This window comes from Melanostigma gelatinosum (genome assembly GCF_949748355.1).
Source record: "Melanostigma gelatinosum genome assembly, chromosome: 8".
Lineage (NCBI taxonomy): Eukaryota > Metazoa > Chordata > Actinopteri > Perciformes > Zoarcidae > Melanostigma > Melanostigma gelatinosum.
This window is the reverse complement of record NC_136641.1, coordinates 19,411,153-19,426,864: the sequence shown is the minus strand read 5'-3', so window position 1 is coordinate 19,426,864 and position 15,712 is coordinate 19,411,153. Positions and strand designations below refer to the sequence as shown.

The 15,712-nt window shown below is 44.2% G+C and overlaps 2 protein-coding genes across 2 annotated transcripts; both read left to right on the top strand.

Moving 5' to 3' along the window:
* Positions 1–1,008: 1,008 nt before the first annotated feature.
* Positions 1,009–4,292, top strand: LOC306780777 (voltage-gated potassium channel regulatory subunit KCNG1-like; the record flags this gene model as incomplete). Its single annotated transcript, XM_079273262.1, has 2 exons — positions 1,009–1,782; positions 3,420–4,292. The coding sequence occupies 2 exons, from the start codon at positions 1,009–1,011 to the stop codon at positions 4,191–4,193; spliced, it is 1,548 nt and encodes a 515-aa protein (XP_079129388.1). The 3' UTR covers positions 4,194–4,292.
* Positions 4,293–12,287: 7,995 nt separating this feature from the next.
* Positions 12,288–15,577, top strand: LOC306780498 (voltage-gated potassium channel regulatory subunit KCNG1-like; the record flags this gene model as incomplete). Its single annotated transcript, XM_079272896.1, has 2 exons — positions 12,288–13,061; positions 14,705–15,577. The coding sequence occupies 2 exons, from the start codon at positions 12,288–12,290 to the stop codon at positions 15,476–15,478; spliced, it is 1,548 nt and encodes a 515-aa protein (XP_079129022.1). The 3' UTR covers positions 15,479–15,577.
* Positions 15,578–15,712: the final 135 nt, after the last annotated feature.

The following is a 15,712-nucleotide window of genomic DNA, read 5'->3' as shown; positions in this document are numbered from 1 at the left end:
ACATAGGTGGGAATGGGATTCTCATTTAGCTCCTGACCCTGCTGCTCAAATAAAATATCTCTTAGATTGGCCAGAAATCTTAGAAGATGCTGGGTGTTATATGGCCCGAGTGTAACATGGTGATGTAGAACACTATGGTTGCTGATAGCAGCACAGATTGTGACATTGCCACCTCGTTGACCAGGGACTTCAACAATGGCCCGCTGTCCAATCACGTTTCGGCCTCTCCTTCTCCTCTTTGTCAGATTAAAGCCTGCTTCATCGACAAAGATTAACTCATGGGGTCTGTCCAAGGATTCCAAGTCAAATATTGTCTGTGTAGGAATACAATATAATGTATGTAGAATTTAGTAAGTTGTACAGAGACAGTGCTATATTGTAGAGTTCAATTAGGCCTACTGTATGCACTTCTGATTCACATACATTGTATGTACTGAAGAGTAATGTCATTCACATAGTATGTGGCAGTACTGTAGACAATCTGGATTCCAGTAAATGTGTCTGAATGTACACTTACTTGCACATGCTGAGCTCGCACTTCTTTCACCCTTGGTGAGTTGCGCTCAAAAGGTACTCTGTATACTTGTTTCATTCGTATCCTGTTACGATGGAGAACACGGTCAATTGTGGAAATGCTCACACTGTCGATTCCCTGGAAGTGTGTGTTGTCTTTGTATCACTCGTTCCTGGATTTCTCTGAGTCGTATTAAATGATCTTGAAGGACCATGCCCACTATAACGGTCCGTGGTATTACTCATCCTTAAATAAAAGGGATGTCAATGTTTATAGTGGCATAACAGTGTCAGTATTGCTCCGACTCTTCACACAGTCCCTATGAGTTTAAGTAGGTTTTAAGTACATCAAAGCCATAAACGTCCGTTTAATACATTTTTAAAATACAAATGCCCTTCTGTATAAGACTAATCTGTTCATTCTCTGTTTCCCCTCTGAAGGTGACGGTGTGATGGTGGCAGGCTGAGCACAGGGATGTGAGTGGACCAGTAAAGATGACCCTGTTGGCGGGTGATGGCTCCGACTATGACTACAGTGCCCTGAGCTGTGCCTCTGATTCCTCCTTTGAGCCGCCTCCCCTACATGAAGAGGAGGCTCAAAAGGGGGCCTTCTACAAGAGGGCGCAGCGTGCCCCTGAGCTCAGCTCCATCCATGGCGACACCCTGCTGTCCAGCGCCCGTAAACTCCACGCCATCATCAATGTGGGTGGCCTGCGTTACCAGCTGCCCTGGACCACCTTAGAGGACTTCCCCTTGTCTCGTCTGGGCCAGCTGCACCTCTGCAGCAGCTTTGACGAGATCATGCGTGTTTGTGATGACTATGACGTCGCGCACAACGAGTTCTTCTTCGACCGCAGCCCCTGTGCCTTCCGTACCATCCTGACCTTCCTGCGGGCGGGTAAGCTGCGGTCCCTCAGGGAGATGTGCGCCCTCTCCTTCAGGGAGGAGCTGCTCTACTGGGGGGTCCCCGAGGAGAGCATGGAGTGGTGCTGTCGCCGGCGTCTGCTGCAGCGCGTGGAGGAGTTTGAAGCGATGGAGAGAGCGGAGGAGGAGGAGGAACTCCTGGAGGATCTGCTGGATTCGGACAGTGGACACGCAGCAGAGTCCAGACTCAATCGGTACATGGGCAAGCTAAGAGACATGGTGGAGAGGCCTCACTCAGGCCTGCCGGGGAAGATCTTTGCTTGTCTGTCAGTGATGTTTGTCACCATCACTGCCGTCAACCTATCCATCAGCACCATGCCCGCCATGAGGGAAGAGGAGGAGGCGGTGAGTAGGCTCATGACTTTGACATAACACAAAAAAAGTTACTAAGTACAAAACATGTTGTTGTCAGAGTCAAGTGTTGTCATGTCAGAGAGGAGAAGGAAAAGTGAAGACATGGCCCAACACAACTTCATTGTCTGTTGTGAGTCTGTCATAAAGTCACACCAAAGTATAGACAGTGAACATTTGAACCCCACACTGGTGAGATTGGCTTTGAAAATTGACATGTTATTCTGAAAAGCAGTCATTAGAACATTCTAATGACGGCATGTCTCATCTGTCATGTCGTTTAAAACAGCCTGCTGCTTAGAAAGCAGGTTGTTTTGCCATTGAAGAAAACAAAATTGGATTTGAAGACGTCTCAATCTGCTTTCATATTTTTGTCTGACTTCAATCACAACCATAATTAGCACACTGGCCTCTTCAGTCAAATATAAAGGACAATATTTGAGTCACACACAATATTTTCTTGCAGAGTGCGTGAACATCAGTTTTTTAATTAAAATGAATCAATCTATCTTTTGTAGAAATACCTACTTTGGATGGAAGTGGAGAGCAGCTTCCACCACTTTGCTTTCCATTTAAAAGAAATGTTTTAGTCGTTTTTAAATGTTCTACTTTTACTTCTTGTACGCACTCAGGAAATCAAGTACAGATACTGCATGTGGGGTACTGTCAGTGGGCGGAGAGCGAAACCAAAAGCTCAACGGTTTTTATTTGAGATACTGCTAAACGTATATGTCATGCTGCTGACTCACCTTTCAGATCCAGTAGTTACTTTAATCTTGGACTGTCACTCTTTACGTTTCATTTATCGTGTGGGTGCTCCAGTGCATTAAGCGCTTTAAACGTGGGACGAGTTTTAACATCATCTCTTGTACAGTCATTAAGTCAATCATCAGGCAATGTTCTGGTAAAATGTAACCGGGATAATGAAAACGAAATGAAAGAAATACAACGACTGCACTGATGAAGTTCCAGTGTTCTATTCGACCTGACACACTTGTATTTGAACCTGCTATGCTCGGTGTATGTTTCAATCACGCTTTTTAATTGAAAGTGCCAGTAATTGCATTCTAACAACTCCGACGCCTCTGATTAAAAGTGTGTAAGTGTTCCTCTCTCGGAGTGAGAGACAGGTTTACTGGAGTTGTCAGGTGCTTGTATGGGTCTACTCAAACCATCTCCTCCTCTGTGGGAGTGTGTTTCACAATGATATTTCTCCCTGATATGGACTGCATTCAAAGGCTCCGTGCCATGTGCTTTGAAATGCTTTGAGCCTTCTCAGCCACGCACTGATTCAGCATCATCACCGTGTCACACAAAACACAAAGCTTTCCAAAAAAAAGCTTAAAACATAGATGATAAAGAAGGACCATTTTTGAGGTTACAGTTGCTCTGTTTTCATGGCTCGACTCATACATTAAATCATAACTGGCATAGCTTCGTCTATGATGAGCAAATCTCTTTCCTTTCTTTGTTTTGTTTGTTGGAGAAACATTGTGCACATTGTGTGCAATGCTGCAGCCTCCCAGAGTCCTTCGCTCCTTCATTTCACATAGAAGTGGTTCCCTCTAGTGACTACAGCTACCACTCGCACATGCTGATGATGACCATGCTAACTCAAGTGTCTTTACCAGGGCAAATGTTCCCAGATGTGCTACAACATCTTCATAGTGGAGACGGTGTGTGTGGCCTGGTTCTCCCTGGAGTTCACCCTGCGCTTCATTCAAGACCGCAGCAAGCTGGCCTTCCTCAGGCAGCCGCTGAACCTGATAGACGTGGTGGCCATCCTGCCGTACTACATCACCCTGGTGGTGGACAGCACCTCCAAAGAAAAGAAGGGCTCCGGCAACAGCTACTTGGACAAGGTGGGACTGGTGCTGCGCGTCCTGAGAGCCCTGCGGATCCTCTATGTCATGCGGCTGGCTCGCCATTCGTTGGGCCTGCAGACTCTGGGCCTGACCGCACGCCGCTGCACGCGGGAGTTTGGACTGCTCCTCCTCTTCCTGTGCGTGGCCATAGCGCTGTATTCGCCCTTGCTGTACTTGATTGAGAATGAAATGGCCCCCACGCAGGAGTTCACCAGCATCCCTGCTACCTACTGGTGGGCCGTCATCACGATGACGACCGTGGGCTACGGGGACATGGTGCCGAGGAGCATCCCAGGCCAGGTGGTGGCTCTGAGCAGCATCCTGAGCGGGATCCTCCTCATGGCCTTCCCCGTCACCTCCATCTTCCACACCTTCTCGCGGTCCTACGTGGAGCTGAAGCAGGAGCAGCAGAGGGTGCTGCAGAGGAGGACGCACTTCCTGCTGCGGAGCCGCATGGCCGGCCTGGGCAGCAACCTCTCCTTGGAGAGTGACATGCTCTTCCCCATAGCGTCGACGAACACCAGAGACATGAACGAGTGACACTGTCGGACAGGGAAGGACGTACAAAGTGGGAGTGGGAGAGAAAGAGGAGAAGAAGAGGGAGGCTTCAAAGAAAGACTGGGGGTATGGAGAGGAGAGAGAGACTCTGAAAATAAAGTACAGGAGTGAGGAAGAAGAATTAGAGATGGAAGGGTGGAGAGAGAAGTCTTAAAAACAAGATACAGAGAAAACTGATTTTTTTTTTCTTCCCAGAAATGCAGCCGTGCTGTGTAGCAGTGCACTTTTGGATAAACATGACGAACACACAGAGAAGAGGATTAGAAGAATATTAGGAACACATATATATATTATTTAAGTATTAAATAAATGTTTCCTTCAAAAGATTTATGATTGATTCATGATTTAAAAGATGAATGAAACATTACATGGTCACAGAATATCAAATGGAAGTCTTAAGTTACGAAAGAAACCCACAATAAAGCATTCGAGCATAACAATGACGTAATTCCAATATGTGAAATGTGCATTTGACAAAAAAATACAGCTGAAGAGCACGGTGTCCTCATGATCCAACAACATAGTGATGTTTCTCATCGTTGATCGTTGACGTTTTAATGGATTTGTTGATGTCGTGCTAACCAGTGTCACGTCAGTAAAGATGCTCTCTGCTTTCGTTCAGTCCCAAAGGTTAAATAATAAATAAAAAAAAGTCCACACTTGGTAGACATCCAATCCCATTGACAGCATGCATGGTGTCATAACACACATGCAGAAGGACAACAATACAGCAATCAGTGGTGCAAAGTCACAATTTTTACTTTTTGGATTAAAATTCCACACATTCTATGACAGAGTTAAGAGATTGATTTGCTTATTTGAGTGTCATGTAGACTTAAAAGACACAAATCATATTATAAAAGAGGTACAGGAATTCAAAAACATTACATTTACACAATACGAGTGTGCTATTATGAGGAATACTGTGTACTCCTCTTCACATCGGGAGAGACTCATTGAATGAAAGTGAGAACATATTGTTACATTAGTGATCAAAAGACTCTCATTGAATAACCTAAATGTGACTGATTTTGTTGAAGAGAGAGTTCAGAGATCTATTCATTTGAAGGATGTTGTACGATCAAAAGCCACAGGCAATCTAAAAAAGACATTTTTAAAACACATTCAGGAATGTGTCGGCCTGTTGATCAACTGGAAGGCACTATAGATCGAGAGAAGGATGTTGTTGGTTTGTGACTCCGAAGAATGTGTAGATTGCGTTATCTAAGGACCTTTTTTATTCTTTTTATGAGTTTGTGTCAGACAAGATGACAATTTTATACCAGTAATGGCAGCAGCAAAGAGTGCAAACTGCCAAGTAAGATAAAGAACTATTGAGTCACACTCCAGTCACTGATGGATTTAATGCTGACGAACAAAGTGTGCTACGTAAAACTATGTATGAACCAGTGAAATACACAAACCTTTTATTTTTATTGATGAAATCATTTGAATACAATATACTGTGCACAGATGCAGGTAAAACCATCGTCTTAAACTTACATTATCAAATCAATCAATATAATCATCAAAACTATTTCAAACTGTACAGTTGGCGCTCATTCAGTGAATAACTTTTTGTATTGAAATCAGTGTAGTTGAACCGCGGTTAATCATGTGTAACTTCAGAGGTGACTCGTGCTGAAAGCTTTTATCACAAACGGAAACTTTACTGCAACCAGAACAGCTAAAGGGGATCGTTTCCTGTGTGGGTATTCATGTGTACCTTTAGATCTCTGTTGCGCACAAATCTATCACAGCAAACTGATCAGCTGAAAGGTTTCTTTCCTGTGTGGGTTCTCATGTGTCTCTGTAAATGTGAACGCATGTTAAAAGATTTCTTACAGACTGAGCAGCTGAAAGGCTTTTCTCCTGTGTGGGTTCTCATGTGTCTCTGTAAATGTGAACGCCGGTTAAAAGATTTCTTACAGACTGAGCAGCTGAAAGGTTTTTCTCCTGTGTGGGTTCTCATGTGACTCTGTAAAGTTGAACTCTGGTTAAAAGATTTCTTACAGACTGAGCAGCTGAAAGGTTTTTCTCCTGTGTGGGTTCTCATGTGTCTCTGTAAAGTTGAACGCTCATTAAAAGATTTCTTACAGACTGAGCAGCTGAAAGGTTTTTCTCCTGTGTGGGTTCTCATGTGTCTCTGTAAATGTGAACGCCGGTTAAAAGATTTCTTACAGACTGAGCAGCTGAAAGGTTTTTCTCCTGTGTGGGTTCTCATGTGACTCTGTAAATGTGAACGCATGTTAAAAGATTTCTTACAGACTGAGCAGCTGAAAGGTTTTTCTCCTGTGTGGGTTCTCATGTGTATCTTCAGAGTTCCCCTCTGGCCAAATGTTTTCTCACACTCAGAGCATCTAAAATGTTTTTCACCAGCGCTACATCTTGAATCAGTGACACGGACTTCATCAGGTTTCACATAGTTTAAACCTGACTGAGGTTCTCTGGTCTTCTTCCCATCACCACCCTCATCAGTGTCAGAAGAGTCTCCAGTCTTCTCATCAGTATCTGGTTCTGGATATCTATCTGGATCCAAGTTCCTGTCTGGTTCTGGTCCTCCACAGTCTTCTCCATCAGCTTCTGTTCCCATCTGTTCAGTTTGCCTTTGATGAAGCTGTGAGGACTGAGCTTCCTCTTCTTCATCTTCACTCTTCACAGGAGTGAATGAGAACTTGACATCAGCCTCCTCCAGACCTTGAAGCTGCTCTCCTTCCTGACTGGTGCAGAGTTCCTCCTGTTCTTCTTTAATGTGTGAGGGCTCTGGGTCCTCCTGGTCCAGACTGGAGCTCCACTCCTGCTGCTCAGAGGGAACCTCTTCTTTAACCAACAACAGCTGCTGGACGTCTGCAGGAAAACAGTAAACACACACAGAGGGGTTACAAAGACATTTTAGAATTGAGCAAATAGTCTCCTGGACATACACTTCCAGAGTATCACTAGAACCAGATAATACAATAATGTAATCAACTTATGTGACCATGAACATATGAACCATTTTAAGCTGCCAAATCCATGTGGTGTTATCAAAGAGAACAAACTTGTACTTTAAGTTGAAACATTTCCTGTCATCTAGAAGCTGAGAGAACAAATCAGCATACCTGCAAACTCATAAGAGGTGAAAGAGGTGCCAAGCACCTGCTGTTCCTGCAGGTTGCTACACAATATCCCACCGACTAACCCGATTCACAACACAACTAGTTATCAGTTTTAAGCTACCGCCTGCGTGTCAGAGCTCCCTCTTTGTACGGGGAGCGCGTGAGTGCCTCACCCGGAGATTCAAACCTTTGCTCTATGACACACGCAACACTATTGCAAATGAGCACACACACACACGCACATAATACTGTTATGTTCAAAATTTCTCAAACAAAAGGTAAAGGAAAAAGCCCCCCTCCTTGTTCCAGAGGAGACGAAGCATGCAGAGGAGAAGAGGCAGCCCCCCCCCCCCCTGCTCTCTTTCTTCCATCATTAAGCAGGGCCGAATCAGCTGGTTGAAGTTTAAATCAAAAGGAATTTAATATACGAACAAAAGAAAATGCAGTTACAAACTGAATTACACTATCAGTAGTAATACTTCATGAAATAGAGGCCCCATCCGCACCACACGACAGACTGGTGTGTCCACCTCATGGACACGTTTGCAGGTATTAAATCAGGAGAAGAAGAAAACGACGAACTGCAACAGAGTCTCACTCCAAACTACATTAAAAGTTATCAGCCGGAGCATGAACAGTGTTTGAGAGAAGAAATAAAGTGAACCCACGTGCTCTTTGTATCCGAATTTCCGGGTTGAGAACAGCGTCCAGAAGTTCCCGTTGTCGCTTATTCGCCTCTTTTGAACGAGAGAGTTCCTCCTCGTACTCTGCTATCGTTCTTTCAAACATACCAATTATCTCTTCATCACCCGCAGTTAGTCGCTGGTTGAGTAAATATCTCAACATGTCTACTTTAGACATTTTCACTAAACCACAGAAAGTTTTCCTCCAGACGAACTCCGTTAAAAACACCGTTTACTCTCATTAAACTCTGACTAGCGCTGTGTTGGTCACTTCCGTCCCCGTCCGTCTGTTTCAGGTAGCATGCTAAGCTAACTTCAATAGCTTTATAGGCTACGAGGAGATTAGTCTTCTTCTTCTTCTTCTTTCACTTTAATGGCGGACTACAAACCAATGTTTAAGGCGCCACCTACTGGACCGGAGTGTGTAACATCATGACTTTATGACAGTTGTCATTTAAACACAATAACAATGTCATTTATAAATATAATGAAACAATTAGAAAATAAACTTCATATTGCAGTCATATTCTGGCCTTTTAACCCGTTCCATTCAAAATATTAAATAAAGCCCTTTTAAGCTGAACTTGTTTGTCCCCTGTCTCTAAGCCTTTGATGCTCCACTCCCTTCCTGTATCTACCACTCTGTTCTTCAGTCTTTCTCTTTCCACCCTGAACTTCTTCCACTCTATCAGCACATGTTCAACAGATACAAATCCATTCAGACAGGTTCTACGAGGAACATCCGGTTCCGCTGCAACTTGGTGGGTAACAAAAGCCCCTTAAACTAATAAAATAGTATGTCATTACTCCTATCTTCAGTTACCTTCCATCTGTACATATGTAACAGTTGTGGGTCGTGGAACGAGACGACTCAAGTGATTGTTTTCCAACATTTATTTATTGAAGACAAAATATCACCAATGAATTGCCTTCAGACCGTTTTCTGCCCCTCTGCTCCCTCAGCAACGTGTGATTTAATTCATTTTCTTCAAATACACACCGACCAATCAGAGCTCGGGACGTGGACCTTTTTAATGAATATTATAATCACAGTTTAAACTGACAAATGCAAAAAAAAAGACAGCTGGCAATAAATCTCAGACTGTGTGAATTAGTAAATTAACATATTTATGACATCACTGCTTCATTAAGAGCACGATAGATCTGACGATAAGTACAATGGTATTTACTGTTTTTCCCACTTTCCCAGAAAAGAACAACCCAATATAGCAGCAAAAAAAGAGGCCAAAAGTGAGTGTAAACCCGTATTCCTGCAGCTCGTGCTGGTACGTGAGACATGATACCTCATTTGAACAGCAGATGGCGGCATTGTGTCACAAGAGTACAAAGTGTGATTTTTACCCACAAAAATGATGCACAAAACAGGTTATGTATTTTTGCTCTCGTTCATTTTATTTTAAATCGCCTACATTAAGGCTGCAGTCGCAGGACAGGGCTCACGTTTGAAGTCAGCAGTTTTGAAAAAAAAAAAAAAAAGACTTTCAAATGAAAACGGATGCAAGCTGACTTAAATGTTCGGCACAGACACAATCGCGGTCTACAACGTTGCAGTTTTTCTCGATTGCTAAGACACATTTCTTGAAACGGTCACCCATTCTCTCAAAACTGTAAACACAAAACCTCATCTTCAAGCACTATTTACAAAACCTCTGAATCCTCTTGCAAAAATGAAACTTTCGCCTCAAAACAGTTTTACCTGTGCTCAAAATCAAACACTGCTCTCAAATCACAAACAAAGTGATCAAAATAATATACACCGTCAAGCAGTCAGTAAACAATACACCAATGAATAGAAAACACATTGTTCAAAACATATAGTTCTCAGGGAGAAGTAGATTTTTAATCTCAAAACAAATTTCATATGAACGAAAACATGTTCTATTACAGTAGCTCAAAATTGATCAGAAATTACTACCATGTTTGCTCTTTGCAAGTTCTTTTGTTCTTCCTCCTCCTTGTACCCCTATTTGTAAAGTACTGTACCCTGCATCTCACAAACGTGTCCTTTGTCTCTGTGACACTGTAATTCTTGTTCTTTCTTGATATGAACCTGCAACCAGTCAAAATCTATTGAGCAGTCAGTGCTGTTACTGTAACAAATAGACAGCACGGTGTTCAAGGCCATACAATTTGTTTATTGTACATTATACAGCCTACAATGCACTGTAGGCCTACTACAGTATACAATACTACAGTAAAAGGGACAAAAATCAAAGGAGTCAACATGTCATCAATGTGCTTCTTCTTGTCTTTGGGCTGGGTCAGGCCAGAGCACTTTGTTGACATCACAAGCAATATTTTCTCTCCTGACATTATATCCAGCCCTGACATGATTCCTCACCTATATCACCACAGGCTAATTCCATGGCTTGCAGCAGATTGACTCTGGTGTAGGGTTGTCTATCATACACTTTCCATCTCCATGAGGAGAAAAACTCCTCAAATCGCATTCAGGAAAGGAGAGTATGGAGGGAGGTACAAGGTCATAAACTGACCATTGATGTTAAACCATTCCCTTACCTGAGCAGCTCGGTGGAAACTGACATTGTCCAGCACTATCACATAGGTGGGAATGGGATTCTCATTTAGCTCCTGACCCTGCTGCTCAAATAAAATATCTCTTAGATTGGCCAGAAATCTTAGAAGATGCTGGGTGTTATATGGCCCGAGTGTAACATGGTGACGTAGAACACTATGGTTGCTGATAGCAGCACAGATTGTGACATTGCCACCTCGTTGACCAGGGACTTCAACAATGGCCCGCTGTCCAATCACGTTTCGGCCTCTCCTTCTCCTCTTTGTCAGATTGAAGCCTGCTTCATCGACAAAGATTAACTCATGGGGTCTGTCCAAGGATTCCAAGTCAAATATTGTCTGTGTAGGAATACAATATAATGTATGTAGAATTTAGTAAGTTGTACAGAGACAGTGCTATATTGTAGAGTTCAATTAGGTCTACTGTATGCACTTCTGATTCACATACATTGTATGTACTGAAGAGTAATGTCATTCACATAGTATGTGGCAGTACTGTAGACAATCTGGATTCCAGTAAATGTGTCTGAATGTACACTTACTTGCACATGCTGAGCTCGCACTTCTTTCACCCTTGGTGAGTTGCGCTCAAAAGGTACTCTGTATACTTGTTTCATTCGTATCCTGTTACGATGGAGAACACGGTCAATTGTGGAAATGCTCACACTGTCGATTCCCTGGAAGTGTGTGTTGTCTTGTATCACTCGTTCCTGGATTTCTCTGAGTCGTATTAAATGATCTTGAAGGACCATGCCCACTGTAACGGTCTCTTGCTCCTGAGTGAATATAGCTCTCCTTCCACCTGCATGTGGCAGCCTTGCAGTTCTACAAAAAGTAGATGTGCAGTTACAAAAAATATTCATGCAGTACAATACATACAGTGATGAGCTTTATATGCAGCTGTTTCAATAGACATTTGTAGTGTAGTACAGTAAATTTTCAATTACAAAAATACAGTAGCATACTGTACCTGTTCTCTTCTCTGAATGTCCTTACTATGGTGGACACAGAAAACCGGCTCACAGAGACTATTTCCCTATTTTATACAGTTTACATGTTAGAATAGTCTTTTCACTGTTGTCCATACAAAGCAGTCAATTGATCTAACTTGACGAACATTATAGAAACATTTAAAATGATCAACTGTTCCCTTCAACAAACCTTTTGTACTACTGGAACACTGCATTTTCAGAGCTTTAACAAAGTTTGACCATCATTACAGGGATTTTCTGATGTTGCCTGAAATTTGGGTGGACATAGTTTGACCATTAGAAAAACGAGGTTGGTTAACCACCATGAAAAACTGCAGTGATTTACAATACATTTCTTCTCTTAACAATATCAGAGGTCTTGTGGTGGAATATTTCGAGCAGGTCTATGCTTGCCTGCATGAAATATAATACACATGACTTTGCCTTCATGTGGCCATTCAAATATCAATAATCTAAGTGCCTCCTGCTGCAATACTGCTGCACCGTGGTATTACTCATCCTTAAGTAAAAGGGATGTCAATGTTTATAGTGGCATAACAGTGTCAGTATTGCTCCGACTCTTCACACAGTCCCTATGAGTTTAAGTAGGTTTTAAGTACATCAAAGCCATAAACGTCCGTTTAATACATTTTTAAAATACAAATGCCCTTCTGTATAAGACTAATCTGTTCATTCTCTGTCTCCCCTCTGAAGGTGACAGTGTGATGGTGGCAGGCTGAGCACAGGGATGTGAGTGGACCAGTAAAGATGACCCTGTTGGCGGGTGATGGCTCCGACTATGACTACAGTGCCCTGAGCTGTGCCTCTGATTCCTCCTTTGAGCCGCCTCCCCTACATGAAGAGGAGGCTCAAAAGGGGGCCTTCTACAAGAGGGCGCAGCGTGCCCCTGAGCTCAGCTCCATCCATGGCGACACCCTGCTGTCCAGCGCCCGTAAACTCCACGCCATCATCAATGTGGGTGGCCTGCGTTACCAGCTGCCCTGGACCACCTTAGAGGACTTCCCCTTGTCTCGTCTGGGCCAGCTGCACCTCTGCAGCAGCTTTGACGAGATCATGCGTGTTTGTGATGACTATGACGTCGCGCACAACGAGTTCTTCTTCGACCGCAGCCCCTGTGCCTTCCGTACCATCCTGACCTTCCTGCGGGCGGGTAAGCTGCGGTCCCTCAGGGAGATGTGCACCCTCTCCTTCAGGGAGGAGCTGCTCTACTGGGGGGTCCCCGAGGAGAGCATGGAGTGGTGCTGTCGCCGGCGTCTGCTGCAGCGCGTGGAGGAGTTTGAAGCGATGGAGAGAGCGGAGGAGGAGGAGGAATTCCTGGAGGATCTGCTGGATTCGGACAGTGGACACGCAGCAGAGTCCAGACTCAATCGGTACATGGGCAAGCTAAGAGACATGGTGGAGAGGCCTCACTCAGGCCTGCCGGGGAAGATCTTTGCTTGTCTGTCAGTGATGTTTGTCACCATCACTGCCGTCAACCTATCCATCAGCACCATGCCCGCCATGAGGGAAGAGGAGGAGGCGGTGAGTAGGCTCATGACTTTGACATAACACAAAAAAAGTTACTAAGTACAAAACATGTTGTTGTCAGAGTCAAGTGTTGTCATGTCAGAGAGGAGAAGTAAAAGTGAAGACATGGCCCAACACAACTTCATTGTCTGTTGTGAGTCTGTCATAAAGTCACACCAAAGTATAGACAGTGAACATTTGAACCCCACACTGGTGAGATTGGCTTTGAAAATTGACATGTTATTCTGAAAAGCAGTCATTAGAACATTCTAATGACGGCATGTCTCATCTGTCATGTCGTTTAAAACAGCCTGCTGCTTAGAAAGCAGGTTGTTTTGCCATTTAAGAAAACAAAATTGGATTTGAAGACGTCTCAATCTGCTTTCATATTTTTGTCTGACTTCAATCACAACCATAATTAGCACACTGGCCTCTTCAGTCAAATATAAAGGACAATATTTGAGTCACACACAATATTTTCTTGCAGAGTAAAGGAACATCAGTTTTTTAATTAAAATGAATCAATCTATCTTTTGTAGAAATACCTACTTTGGATGGAAGTGGAGAGCAGCTTCCACCACTTTGCTTTCCATTTCAAAGAAATGTTTTAGTAGTTTTTAAATGTTCTACTTTTACTTCTTGTACGCACTCAGGAAATCAAGTACAGATACTGCATGTGGGGTACTGTCAGTGGGCGGAGAGCGAAACCAAAAGCTCAACGGTTTTTATTTGAGAGTATACTGCTAAACGTATATGTCATGCTGCTGACTCACCTTTCAGATCCAGTAGTTACTTTAATCTTGGACTGTCACTCTTTACCTTTCATTTATCGTGTGGGTGCTCCAGTGCATTAAGCGCTTTAAACGTGGGACGAGTTTTAACATCATCTCTTGTACAGTCATTAAGTCAATCATCAGGCAATGTTCTGGGAAAATGTAACCGGGATAATGAAAACGAAATGAAAGAAATACAACGACTGCACTGATGAAGTTCCAGTGTTCTATTCGACCTGACACACTTGTATTTGAACCTGCTATGCTCGGTGTATGTTTCAATCACGCTTTTTAATTGAAAGTGCCAGTAATTGCATTCTAACAACTCCGACGCCTCTGATTAAAAGTGTGTAAGTGTTCCTCTCTCGGAGTGAGAGACGGGTTTACTTGTTGAGTTGTCAGGTGCTTGTATGGGTCTACTCAAACCATCTCCTCCTCTGTGGGAGTGTGTTTCACAATGATATTTCTCCCTGATATGGACTGCGTTCAAAGGCTCCGTGCCATGTGCTTTGAAATGCTTTGAGCCTTCTCAGCCACGCACTGATTCAGCATCATCACCGTGTCACACAAAACACAAAGCTTTCCAAAAAAAAGCTTAAAACATAGATGATAAAGAAGGACCATTTTTGAGGTTACAGTTGCTCTGTTTTCATGGCTCGACTCATACATTAAATCATAACTGGCATAGCTTCGTCTATGATGAGCAAATCTCTTTCCTTTCTTTGTTTTGTTTGTTGGAGAAACATTGTGCACGTTGTGTGCAATGCTGCAGCCTCCCAGAGTCCTTCGCTCCTTCATTTCACATAGAAGTGGTTCCCTCTAGTGACTACAGCTACCACTCGCACATGCTGATGATGACCATGCTAACTCAAGTGTCTTTACCAGGGCAAATGTTCCCAGATGTGCTACAACATCTTCATAGTGGAGACGGTGTGCGTGGCCTGGTTCTCCCTGGAGTTCACCCTGCGCTTCATTCAAGACCGCAGCAAGCTGGCCTTCCTCAGGCAGCCGCTGAACCTGATAGACGTGGTGGCCATCCTGCCGTACTACATCACCCTGGTGGTGGACAGCACCTCCAAAGAAAAGAAGGGCTCCGGCAACAGCTACTTGGACAAGGTGGGACTGGTGCTGCGCGTCCTGAGAGCCCTGCGGATCCTCTATGTCATGCGGCTGGCTCGCCATTCGTTGGGCCTGCAGACTCTGGGCCTGACCGCACGCCGCTGCACGCGGGAGTTTGGACTGCTCCTCCTCTTCCTGTGCGTGGCCATAGCGCTGTATTCGCCCTTGCTGTACTTGATTGAGAATGAAATGGCCCCCACGCAGGAGTTCACCAGCATCCCTGCTACCTACTGGTGGGCCGTCATCACGATGACGACCGTGGGCTACGGGGACATGGTGCCGAGGAGCATCCCAGGCCAGGTGGTGGCTCTGAGCAGCATCCTGAGCGGGATCCTCCTCATGGCCTTCCCCGTCACCTCCATCTTCCACACCTTCTCGCGGTCCTACGTGGAGCTGAAGCAGGAGCAGCAGAGGGTGCTGCAGAGGAGGACGCACTTCCTGCTGCGGAGCCGCATGGCCGGCCTGGGCAGCAACCTCTCCTTGGAGAGTGACATGCTCTTCCCCATAGCGTCGACGAACACCAGAGACATGAACGAGTGACACTGTCGGACAGGGAAGGACGTACAAAGTGGGAGTGGGAGAGAAAGAGGAGAAGAAGAGGGAGGCTTCAAAGAAAGACTGGGGGTATGGAGAGGAGAGAGAGACTCTGAAAATAAAGTACAGGAGTGAGGAAGAAGAATTAGAGATGGAAGGGTGGAGAGAGAAGTCTTAAAAACAAGATACAGAGAAAACTGATTTTGTTTTTTTCTTCCCAGAAATGCAGCCGTGCTGTGT